At 45.7% G+C, this 12,232-nt stretch overlaps 1 protein-coding gene across 14 annotated transcripts in view; it reads left to right on the top strand.

Moving 5' to 3' along the window:
- LOC106570401 (focal adhesion kinase 1) overlaps positions 1 to 12,232 on the top strand; it is a 211,937-nt gene that overhangs the window by 180,473 nt on the left and 19,232 nt on the right. For 4 of the 14 annotated variants that reach the window (XM_082961240.1, XM_082961238.1, XM_082961237.1 and 1 more), the window contains 11 exons: positions 37 to 54; positions 2,129 to 2,185; positions 3,906 to 3,956; positions 5,453 to 5,550; positions 6,030 to 6,114; positions 6,569 to 6,669; positions 6,875 to 6,990; positions 7,150 to 7,250; positions 7,597 to 7,686; positions 7,987 to 8,191; positions 10,416 to 10,527. In XM_082961240.1, coding sequence (XP_082817366.1) covers positions 37 to 54; positions 2,129 to 2,185; positions 3,906 to 3,956; positions 5,453 to 5,550; positions 6,030 to 6,114; positions 6,569 to 6,669; positions 6,875 to 6,990; positions 7,150 to 7,250; positions 7,597 to 7,686; positions 7,987 to 8,191; positions 10,416 to 10,527 — 1,034 coding nt within the window. Of the gene's footprint in view, positions 1 to 36; positions 55 to 1,627; positions 2,024 to 2,128; positions 2,186 to 3,905; positions 3,957 to 5,452; positions 5,551 to 6,029; positions 6,115 to 6,568; positions 6,670 to 6,874; positions 6,991 to 7,149; positions 7,251 to 7,596; positions 7,687 to 7,986; positions 8,192 to 10,415; positions 10,528 to 12,232 lie in introns of those variants that run through there. The other 10 variants (XM_082961243.1, XM_082961242.1, XM_082961249.1 and 7 more) reach the window with 10 other exon arrangements.

The following is a 12,232-nucleotide window of genomic DNA, read 5'->3' as shown; positions in this document are numbered from 1 at the left end:
CTCTCTCTGTTTGGCATGCTCTCCTTGGACCTGCAGAGGATTGTAGTGGGGATGGTAAAGTTTGCTTTTTAATATTTCCCTCCATTCCTTCCTGTCACCTGCTACTAACTCACTGGGGTCATGGGGGATTCTGGGGTTGTGGGTTGTGTTGTGTGTGTATCACTCATGAATCATATCAATCAAATGAATCATGAATCAAATTAAATTAATCTGTTTTTATTTATCTGCTTGTAGAGGTTTGTCATTAGTAATGCACTAATCATGCAATAGACCTGATTGGAGTTAGGGAAACAATGTAACAGTTAACGTTTCCAGAAAATGTGCTGAAAATTGTGCTGAAACCTGTCTTAGCTGCAGTGCTTCCCTGTGATTCAAATCGATTTAGTTTGATTGAGCCTGTCTGGAGTGCCAAATTGACAGAGTTTGCACTTTTAGGACTATTCTGTTGGTCCCAAGGTGCCAGGCAACCTCAATCAAGCACAGTTTAAAGTATTTGAAATAAAACAAATACTATTTGACCCCAGGTCTGGTCTGTCCCACGCTCTGGAACTGTATCCACAGAGAGTCTCAGAGTCAAATCAGTTGTGCCTTTTTTATTATAATGAATAAGATTAGATGGGGGGGGCTCCTACTCTGAGGGGCTTTTTGAATACATTCCCTGCTGTCTGCCTGCGTCTTTAAGGGCCCAGCTCCCAGCCCTCTCTCAGCTCGGCCTCATAAAGAGAGCTGAGTTTGGCGAGCTCCGTAGCACCGCGGCATTCCTGTCTAAAACGGGCCGTCTGATGGCTAGCTACATACTACACAGAGTCTGCTGGTCGTTTTTCCCTACGAGGAACAGCAGCCAAGACGGCACAGCTAGCGTATTACCATTTTAAATCAAGTCAAGACTGGACATCAAGCGGCCGTTCACATACTGTAAACACCTAAATCTGTTTATCTAGGGGACTGGGAACGGCTTCTCACTCTCTCTTTCTCACTCTCTCTCTCTTTCTCACTCACTCTCTCTCTCTCTCTTTCTTTCTCTCTCTCTCTTTCTCACTCACGCTCTCTCTCTCTCTCTCTCTCTCTCTTTCTCACTCACTCTCTCTTTCTCACTCACTCTCTCTTTCTCACTCTCTCTCTTTCTCTCTCTCTCTCTCTCTCTCTCTCTCTCTTTCTCACTCTCTCTCTCTCTCTCTTTCTCACTCACTCTCTCTCTCTCTCTCTTTCTCTCTCACTCTCTCTCTCTCTCTCTTTCTCACTCTCTCTCTTTCTTTCTCACTCTCTCTTTCTCTCTCTCTTTCTTTCTCACTCTCTCTTTCTCTCTCTCTTTCTTTCTCACTCTCTTTCTCACTCTCTCTCTCTTTCTCTCTCTCTTTCTCACTCTCTCTCTTTCTCACTCACTCTCTCTCTCTCTCTCTCTTTCTTTCTCACTCTCTCTTTCTCACTCTCTCTCTTTCTCACTCTCTTTCTCACTCTCTCTCTTTCTCACTCTCTCTTTCTCACTCTCTCTCTTTCTCACTCTCTCTTTCTCACTCTCTCTTTCTCACTCTCTCTCTTTCTCACTCTCTCTCTTTCTCACTCTCTCTCTTTCTCACTCTCTCTCTCTTTCTCACTCTCTCTTTCTCACTCTCTCTCTTTCTCACTCTCTCTCTTTCTCACTCTCTCTCTTTCTCACTCTCTCTCTTTCTCACTCTCTCTCTCTTTCTTTCCTAAAAAAAAGAAGTAAATAACTGGTTCCATCCCTCCCTGGTCTCAACATCCCCTGGTCTTTCTCCCTTACCCAGAAGCCCATCTCTACTGCTAAGCTCTGATCAGACAGACCGACAGAGCAGACAGATATGGCTGAAACTGCGAGTTGGGAACAGACATGCTTGTGTTTTTGTGTGTACTGTATGAGAGATAGTGTGGATGAGAGAGAGAGAGAGAGAGAGAGAGCGCGTGTTTCGCCCATGTGTCCAGCAGTGTAGGAGTTTGCAGAGGAGCACTTGCTGTCTGACTCGCATGTTTATTTTCAGCTGGCTCTAGTTACTTGTGTGGAAGGGTACGTATCTAGCTAGCTGCATCTGTGTGTATCCGTCTCGGATAGTGTGTGTGTGTGACTGGACTTGACCAGTAGACTGACCACGAGGCTGTTGTGTTTCTGCAGAGACGGACGACTATGCTGAGATTATAGACGAAGACGATACCTACACCATGCCCTCAAGTAAGTGCAGCTCTTTGCTCCCTAGTAGTAATACACTGTGTTGATCTTAATGTGTCCCCTGCTAATATGTTGGTCAGATGTTTTTTATCCATCTCTCTCCCTCTTTTACTTTCTCTCTCTTGATCTCCTCTTTCTAGCTTTTTCTCTCCATCTCTCTCGTTCTTTCTCTTTCTATCTCTCTCTTTCTCATTCTTTCATTCTCTCTCGTTCTTTCTCTCTTTGTTTCTCTCGTTCTCTCTTTGTCTCTCTTTCTAGCTGTCTCTCTCTCTTTATCTCTCTTGTTCTTTCTCTCTTGGTCTCTCTTTCTATCTCTCTCTCTCTTCGTCTCTCTCTCGTGTTCTTTCTCTTCGTCCTTCTCTTATCTAAATTCCTTTGACTGTGACCCGGGTGCGGTATGGTGATCTGTTTTCTCTGGCTCTGTGTGTTTGTTGATGTGGCTAGTTTCTACTTCCCAAATACCCGAAAACACGCTGCCTGTGTGTGTCCTTTATCGAAACGTAACTAGATTGTTTGGTTGTCATGGTGACGGTGTAAGTCTATACACATACTGTAACAGGATAGTCACGTATTCATATTGATGATCTTTCATTTCCCAGCACTTCCATTCATTTATATTCCTGCTGTCATGATGCTGTCCAAATCAGATACTGATTCTGTTCCATTATGATTCACTGATAGTCTAAGAAAATATCTATGGAATGCTTAGTAGTACATCGTCAGTGAAATCCTTTTACTTGTCACAATTGTTCATTATATGGAATAGTCATGTCAGTGTGTAGTCATCAGGACTGAAAGAGACAAGTGCCCTTTGAGTCTACTGGAGTGAACGAATGAGTTAGTCATAGAGTTATAATCACTAGAATGGACAAAGCACCTTAGACCATGGTACACCCATAAGCTCCAGCCTTGACTTGAATTGTAATTTCCGTTCTAGTTATTGTAATTATATGTCTCCATTAACCCCAGGCCTTTCTTTGGTGGCCATGATGCCAGGTCTCGTGGGATCATATGAATCTGGAACACAATAGCCCCTGCAGTGGTGTAGGCTGTGTCACAAATGGCATCTTATTCCCTACATAGTGCACTAATTTTGACCAGAGCCCTATGGGCCCTGGTCAAACGTAGTGCACTATATTGGGAATAGGGTGCCATTTGGGACAGAGCCATAGAGTGCAGCTAATTCACCAGGTTGTGGAGTGGTCTGGGCCAGCTGACTAATAAGACAGTCTGGTTGTGAAACAACTAATTCTGTAACAAGGAGCTCTGTATATGGAGACGGAGGAGTCCCATCGCATGCTTACACTCGAGACCAGAGCTCTCTCCATTCAAACAAGTGGTCCATCCAGCATCTGTAGGTTTCTTCATACCACATGGGGATTTGAGTCCCACTGGCCTATACCCAAATGACACCCTATTCCCAGTTTAGTGCGCTACTTCTGACCAGGGCCCATAGGAATTAGAATAGGGTGCCATCTGAGAGGCAGCCTAAGACAGCACGTTTATCCATTTCTAGATGATCAAGTTCTAATGTGACACGTGTGGCTTTCTAGCACATATTCTTGTTCTACAGTATAAGCAGTTTTTCCCCATTGACACCCAGCTCTGTGCACTCACAAGTTGGTTCTTTTAAAACCACATTAACCACATAACATCTATTCCCCTCGGTCTTACTTTCTAACGTGTGTGTTTGTCCTGTTCTGTTGCGAATGGTTTCTAAAAGCCACCTCTCTTTATCCTAACCGCCCAGCAGTGAGCTATGGAGTAGATGAAGGTAACACTGCCTCTCTCTTTCTGTTTGTCTCTCTGTTTTCTGTCTGTAATTGTGCTTGTGTACTGTACTAGAACGGCTCATTCAACTCTTCTACTGGAGGTATTTCATAGGTTTAGTAACCTACTGGTCATCTTAAAATCAAATAATTTCCCTCTAAAATGAAAGTTTGACAGACTTTTCAGATTCAGCCATGGGCTTTCAGATTCAGCCATAGGCTTTCAGATTCAGCCATAGGCTTTCAGATTCAGCCATAGGCTTTCAGATTCAGCCATAGGCTTTCAGATTCAGCCATAGGCTTTCAGATTCAGCCATAGGCCTCCATCCCAAATGGATCGGAAGTGTTTCATTTCATCAGCTTAGAGGGTTCTGGTCTTTTTCACTCCATTCAAACCCCTGAAAATGTTGAATAAGAAGTGAACTATCACTTTAATACTGTTTGCTGAAACCAAGTAAAATATCTGTGAGATGAAGCAATCTCATCCATTCAGTACCAGAGTTCAATGCGTCTTCAATAGTGATTGTTCAATTGGCTTATTTATTTATTTTTCATGTTGATCTGTTTCTTCCTTGGTTTTTCTTTAATTTCACCATTGCTTGAACATTTTGTTTTGAAATTCCATTTATAATTTAGTTTTGTTTGTTAGGTGTCTGTCTGAAGAGATTGTGCAATCATCTTAATTGGATAAGAGCATCTGGTAAATGACTAAAATGGATACAGTCAATCAAACCAAAGTGGTAGCCTGTTGTAATTTGAAATCCACAGGGAGGAACCAAATATATCAAGTACTATGTCTGTTGACATCACCACAGCCTGATCATTTTTTGTTGTAGTGTGCATGTCCTTGCCTGGTGGTGGGTGTGAATTGCCTTATACAGATAAATACAGTATTTCATACAGTATTACCATCTACTGCAGTGAAAACACAGCCAAGGCATCTTGCTGTTATTATTAACAACCAAAAAAGGCCTCATCAACACACACACACACACACACACACAGATCAGCATAGTGGGGAGTCATTCACCCTGTAAAAGTCAGTGTAACTAACAGGAGTAATCTCTCCCTCCCCAGTCAGGGACTATGAGAGTCAGTGTAACTAACAGGAGTAATCTCTCCCTCCCCAGTCAGGAACTATGAGAGTCAGTGTAACTAACAGGAGTAATCTCTCCCTCCCCAGTCAGGAACTATGAGAGTCAGTGTAACTAACAGGAGTAATCTCTCCCTCCCCAGTCAGGGACTATGAGAGTCAGTGTAACTAACAGGAGTAATCTCTCCCTCCCCAGTCAGGAACTATGAGAGTCAGTGTAACTAACAGGAGTAATCTCTCCCTCCCCAGTCAGGAACTATGAGAGTCAGTGTAACTAACAGGAGTAATCTCTCCCTCCCCAGTCAGGGACTATGAGAGTCAGTGTAACTAACAGGAGTAATCTCTCCCTCCCCAGTCAGGGACTATGAGAGTCAGTGTAACTAACAGGAGTAATCTCTCCCTCCCCAGCCAGGGACTATGAGATCCAGAGAGACAGGATAGAGCTGGGACGCTGCATCGGCGAGGGACAGTTTGGAGATGTCCACCAGGGAGTCTACAACAGCCCGGTAAATAGTACTGTAACAAAGAAATAGCACTGCAACTGTCTGGCTAAATGCAGCCAAAGCATCTCCCCTCTCACCCTCAGTCCTCACGTGTTCCTTTCAATTCCACCCCTGTTACTGTCTAGCTAAACACATCTCACCCTCAGTCCTCACGTGTTCCTTTCAATTCCACCCCTGTTACTGTCTAGCTAAACACATCTCACCCTCAGTCCTCACGTGTTCCTTTCAATTCCACCCCTGTTACTGTCTAGCTAAACACATCTCACCCTCAGTCCTCACGTGTTCCTTTCAATTCCACCCCTGTTACTGTCTAGCTAAACACATCTCACCCTCAGTCCTCACGTGTTCCTTTCAATTCCACCCCTGTTACTGTCTAGCTAAACACATCTCGCCTCTTATTTATGGTCAAAATTGTCATGATATTGTCCACTACCAGTAATGCACACAAACAAATCCAATATTTTCTCTAATTTCTCTTCCAGGAGAATCCCACTCTAAACGTGGCCATTAAAACATGCAAGAACAGCACGTCGGACAGCGTGCGCGAGAAGTTCCTTCAGGAAGCACGTGAGTGTGCTGAGATGTAGTGCCGCGTCGCTGTCATGGGCCTGATGATGACTGCAGCTGCTGCTGATTGCCATGCACACACACACACACACACACACACACACACACGCTGCCTGATTGTACTCTCAGGTTTCTTTGCTCGCTGGGTTTACACGGTTCACAGACTGTTGAGGGAGGAATATGTCCTGTTTAAGGAAGCCGGTAACTGTAAACATTGGCTTCGTCACATATTTCACCCTATTCCCTACATATAAGGCTCTGGTCAAATGTAGTGCACTATGTAGAGAATAAGGTGCTATTTGAGACTCATATATTAACAGTGTTTGTACTGAGAACAGTGGCATTTGAGCCCCCATGTGTTAGACCTATCCCAGGGAGTGTTTTGTCTCTTTCCACTCATTCTAAACTGTTCTGTGAAATCCTCACACCCCTTTGTGATGTGTGTGTTCCTCAGTGACCATGCGTCAGTTCGACCACCCCCACATAGTGAAGCTGATTGGTGTGATCACAGAAAACCCAGTGTGGATCATCATGGAGCTGTGCACGATGGGAGAGGTGAGGCGACCAGGAGTATATTTGGATCAGTACGTACAGTAGATGTTGTTGGACTTCTTGTCATTCTCATAATAAATGGGAGAACACAGAACACATTTGGGAACAGGGCCAAAGTTTCTCTATCATTCCTGCTGTTCCTGCTGCTCTATCTCTGTCAAAACAAAGAGGATATCTTGTACGTTATCGATGTTTTAATCTCTTCCAGTTGAGGTCATTTTTACAAGTAAGGAAGTACAACCTGGACCTATCAACGTTGATCCTGTTCTCCCACCAGCTCAGCACAGCTTTGGCCTACCTGGAGAGCAAACGCTTTGTCCATAGGTAAGACCATCACCCACTTTAACAGCTGTTATTTAGCATTACAGAGGCAATATAATATTACGTTTTTGACACTTTCTAATATATTTTTTGGTGCCACGCTGTCAAAATCCCCATGTTTTCCAGGATTCCTACTCATTGTGTATATGTGTATCTCCTCAGGGACATTGCTGCCAGGAACGTGCTAGTGTCTTCCACAGACTGTGTGATGCTGGGAGACTTTGGCCTCTCCCGCTACATGGAAGACTCCTCCTACTACAAAGGTACAAACCACAGAGAGCGATAGAGGACGCTAGTGCCCAAAAGCCTGTTTTAGCATGGGCAGCGCCATAATGGGACAGATACAATGATGCCATGTCTATGGTACAAACATACGGGCTTCCAGGCTGATGTTTTACCACCATCTGCTGGTTGTGAAAGCTATTGCAGGCTATCAAAATGTTGAACTCCAGGGTAAAGTTTCCCCTTAGTACAAATCTAGGATTCCCCTCCACCAATCCTAACCTTAACCATTAGTGTGGGAAATACAAAACTGACCCAAGATCAGCATCTAGGGGAAACTTCACCCTACTAAAATGTTGACAGTCTATTGCTTAACTGGGTTTTCAGCTTCCAAAGGGAAACTGCCAATCAAATGGATGGCTCCAGAGTCCATCAACTTCAGACGCTTTACCTCAGCCAGCGACGTGTGGATGTTTGGTGAGTTTGGCAGCTACAAATATTGCTCATCTAGCAATCAACACACGCGTGTGTGTGTGTGTGTACGCGCGTTTGTGTCTGTGTGTGTGTACGCGCGTCTGTGTGTGTGTGTACGCGCGTTTGTGTGTGTGTACGCGCGTCTGTGTGTGTGTACGCGCGTCTGTGTGTGTGTACGCGAGTCTGTGTGTGTGTGTGTACGCGAGTCTGTGTGTGTGTGTGTATGCGCGTCTGTGTGTGTGTGTGCTTGCATGCGTGTTTGTGTCTGTCTCTGGTGTTATATCTAGAGCACCTCCCCTCCAGGTGTGTGTATGTGGGAGATCCTCATGTACGGTATCAAGCCCTTCCAGGGGGTAAAGAACAATGATGTCATCGGGCGGATAGAGAACGGAGAGCGTCTGGCCATGCCCCACAACTGTCCCCCCACCCTGTACAGCCTGATGACCAAGTGCTGGGCCTACGACCCCAGCAAGAGACCCCGCTTCACAGAGCTCAAAACCCAGCTCAGGTCAGTAACCCTGGGGGGAGAAGTTCAGGTCATGCCAGTGTTCTTTTACACACGTTTTCCCTCCTTTATAACTCTGGAAGAGTGATATTCAACATTGCTACTGAAGAGGTCACTGTTTCATGTATTAAAGTATAGGACACTTCAGTAAAGTTTGGAAACAGTGTGGTCTCCGCTACTTAAGTTGTAGTCCACATAAGAGGCAACAGGTTGATGCCATATTCCCAATAGAGACTAGCAATTATCAGCACTCCATGCACTTCAATGGTCTATCATGTCAGTCAAATCCATGGAAGCTGGATAAAGTGGGATGTATGTAGTATTTATTTTAGTTTAACTGAAGCAAGGACACAGGCGACGGTGTGTGTGGGTAAATTACTGTGGGTAGTCCTCGGCTGCGTCCCGGATGGCACCTTATTCCCTATATAGCACATTACTTTAGACCAGAGCCCTTTGGGCCCGTTTGGGATGCAGCCCTTGTGTGGTGGATTTATTGCCTACCCATCACATGGGCCATTTGCCTTAGTATATAAAAATGTGTCTGTCTGTCCGTCGATAAAGCCCTACGGATGTGAGCCACTCTCTTTCCTGTTAACTTTAGACTCACTGAACTGTGAGTCATGTCCCTACTAGATAATAATTCCCATTGGATCCATTGTCCCCATAGCCCTATGTTGAGCAGTAGGTATGTTTTGGGAGAGGGAGAGACAGAGGGAGAGTACTGTGTATTGTAGGTATGTGGTTGGTTGTCTGTAGGGAAAGGAGATACCTAGTGAGGGGGCTGTCTTAATCCACAGCGCCCGGGGAGCAGTTGTTGGGGTTTAATGCCTTTGCTCAAGGGCAGAAGGCAGATTTTTCCACCTTGCTGGCTCGGGGATTCAATATCAGCAGCCTTTCAGTTACTGGCCCAACACTCTTAAACCGCTAGGCTACCTGTATCCAAAGTCTTTGTTGTGTTTGGGTGATAGTTACCCTGTCACTGGATTCATTTAACTGTACGAAGATATGTCTGACACATGTGGGTGTGCGTGCTGGTTTCCTGTGTAAGTGCTTCTGTGTGTGCCATCATGAGCGAGACTCTTCGTGTTCCATTTTGAGCTCTTGGGTACAGAGTGTGAACAGTCTCTAGTCTAACCCATAGTAACACAACCTTAGATCCAGAATGCACCAGGAGAGAAAGGAAACACAAGGCAGCAGAGATTCCAGTGAGCACCCGTCAAGGCTCCTGGGATATCCACTTTGTCTGTTGCTGTCTTTGACCAAGTAAGGGCCAAAAAGTAAGGTACACCAAGTTTTACTACCACTGTGAAGGCATTCATAGTGTGTCTTAAGGACAGCACTTCCTTACAATCGCCTCTCCTCTAGCCAAACCCTGGGTCGCATTCATTATGTACCAAACGGAAGAAAACTGAGTGGAACAGGCACAGACTACCTGAACTGTTTTTGTTACGTTGCGAAACGTTTTGCTACGTTGTTCCCTAATGAATACGACCCTGATATTTAGTTCCACAGTATCATTCTTCCCAGTCAATCCAATCCAGTGAAGGCTGGCTGGCTGATAAGCTGTCTGGCCGGGGGCCAACCACAACAGACTGCCCAGGGCAGAGGGAGGAAGGAGGAGGAAGCTAGGGGAGGTGGATGGGGTAAGCTGGAGCTAGCTGGCTCTGATAAAGTGAGTTTAGTAAAACAGTGCAGGACTTACCAGGCTGCTGCTAGACTCTCACATACCTCCACTGCAGGCTGGGGATGTGACCAGGGAGCTGGTGGTTCATCTGTTCTGGTGTGTTAAGATGGGCTCTCAGAAGCATAAACTCTGGGGGATGAGCGTTTTCCTGTAAGGTAAATTGGATGTAGGATCGAATGATGGATGATGTCATTAATGGGTTCATTGATGGATTTGGGAACCTGGCAACGGATACCCATAATCGATTTGCCCAACAAACAAAAGAAATCACACCTGCAATGCAGCTCGTCTGTGATAGGAACATGATTGCTTTTCAGGCTACAGTAATTGAGATGATTTTGTTGAAATGTTCAGTCTTTTTTTATGAATTTATGTTAGGTGTGCTAAGCTGTTGTGTGTGTGTGTGTGTGTGTGTGTGTGTGTGTGTGTGTGTGTGTGTGTGTGTGTGTGTGTGTGTGTGTGTGTGTGTGTGTGTGTGTGTGTGTGTGTGTGTGTGTGTGTGTGTGTGTGTGTGTGTGTGTGTGTGTGGTGTGTTCCCTGCAGTACTATCCTAGAGGAGGAGAAGGCCCAGCAGGAGGAGAGACTAAGGATGGAGATGAGACGTCAGGTCACTGTGTCCTGGGACTCAGGGGGCTCCGACGAGGCCCCCCCTAAAGTAAGAACCCTCACCAACCCTAACCCCCCCCTAAAGTAAGAACCCTCCCTAACACTAACCTCCCCTAAAGTAAGAGACCTCTCTAACCCTACCCTCCCCTAAAGTAAAAACCCTCCCTAACCCTACCCCCCCCCCCCCCCAAAGTAAAAACCCTCCCTAACACTAACCTCCCCTAAAGTAAGAGACCTCTCTAACCCTACCCTCCCCTAAAGTAAAAACCCTCCCTAACACTAACCCCCCACTAAAGTAAGAGACCTCTCTAACCCTACCCTCCCCTAAAGTAAGAGACCTCTCTAACCCTACCCTCCCCTAAAGTAAGAGACCTCTCTAACACTAACCTCCCCTAAAGTAAGAGACCTCTCTAACCCTACCCTCCCCTAAAGTAAAAACCCTCCCTGACACTAACCCCCCCCTAAAGTAAGAGACCTCTCTAACCCTACCCTCCCCTAAAGTAAAAACCCTCCCTGACACTAACCCCCCCCTAAAGTAAGAGACCTCTCTAACACTAACCTCCCCTAAAGTAAGAGACCTCTCTAACTCTTATCTCCCCTAAAGTAAGAGACCTCTCTAAGCCTAACCTCCCCTAAAGTAAGAGACCTCTCTAACCCTACCCTCCCCTAAAGTAAGATACCTCTCTAACTCTTATCTCCTCTAAAGTAAGAGACCTCTCTAACCCTAACCTCCCCTAAAGTAAGATACCTCTCTAACCCTACCCTCCCCTAAAGTAAGAGACCTCTCTAACTCTAACCTCCCCTAAAGTAAGAGACCTCTCTAACCCTACCCTCCCCTAAAGTAAGAGACCTCTCTAACCCTACCCTCCCCTAAAGTAAGAGACCTCTCTAACCCTACCCTCCCCTAAAGTAAGAGACTTCTCTAACCCTACCCTCCCCTAAAGTAAGAGACCTCTCTAACTCTAACCCCCCCTAAAGTAAGAGACCCCTCTAACCCTACCCTCCCCTAAAGTAAGAACCCTCCCTAACTCTAATCTCCCCTAAAGTAAGAGACCTCTCTAACCCTACCCTCCCCTAAAGTAAGAGACCTCTCTAACCCTACCCTCCCCTAAAGTAAGAGACATCTCTAAGCCTAACCTCCCCTAAAGTAAGATACCTCTCTAACCCTACCCTCCCCTAAAGTAAGAGACCTCTCTAACCCTACCCTCCCCTAAAGTAAGAGACCTCTCTAACCCTACCCTCCCCTAAAGTAAGAGACCTCTCTAACCCTACCCTCCCCTAAAGTAAGAGACCTCTCTAACCCTACCCTCCCCTAAAGTAAGATACCTCTCTAACCCCCCCCCCCCACTAAAGTAAGAGACCTCCCTAACCCTAACCTCCATTAAAGTAAGAGACCTCTCTAACTCTAACCCCCCCCCACTAAAGTAAGAGACCTCTCTAACCCGACCCGACCCTAAAGTAAGAGACTTCTCTAACCCTACCCTCCCCTAAAGTAAGAGACCTCCCTAACCCTAACCTCCCTTAAAGTAAGAGACCTCTCTAACTCTAACCCCCCCCCCACTAAAGTAAGATACCTCTCTAACCCTACCCTCCCCTAAAGTAAGAACCCTCCCTAACCCTACCCTCCCCTAAAGTAAGAGACCTCTCTAACCCTAACCTCCCCTAAAGTAAGATACATCTCTAACCCTACCCTCCCCTAAAGTAAGAGACCTCTCTAACCCTACCCTCCCCTAAAGTAAGAGACCTCTCTAACT

The sequence above is a fragment of the Salmo salar genome, chromosome 14, assembly GCF_965601325.2.
Source record: "Salmo salar chromosome 14, fSalSal1, whole genome shotgun sequence".
NCBI lineage: Eukaryota > Metazoa > Chordata > Actinopteri > Salmoniformes > Salmonidae > Salmo > Salmo salar.
The sequence above is the reverse complement of the archived record's forward strand: the minus strand, read 5'-3'. Positions and strand labels throughout refer to the sequence as shown.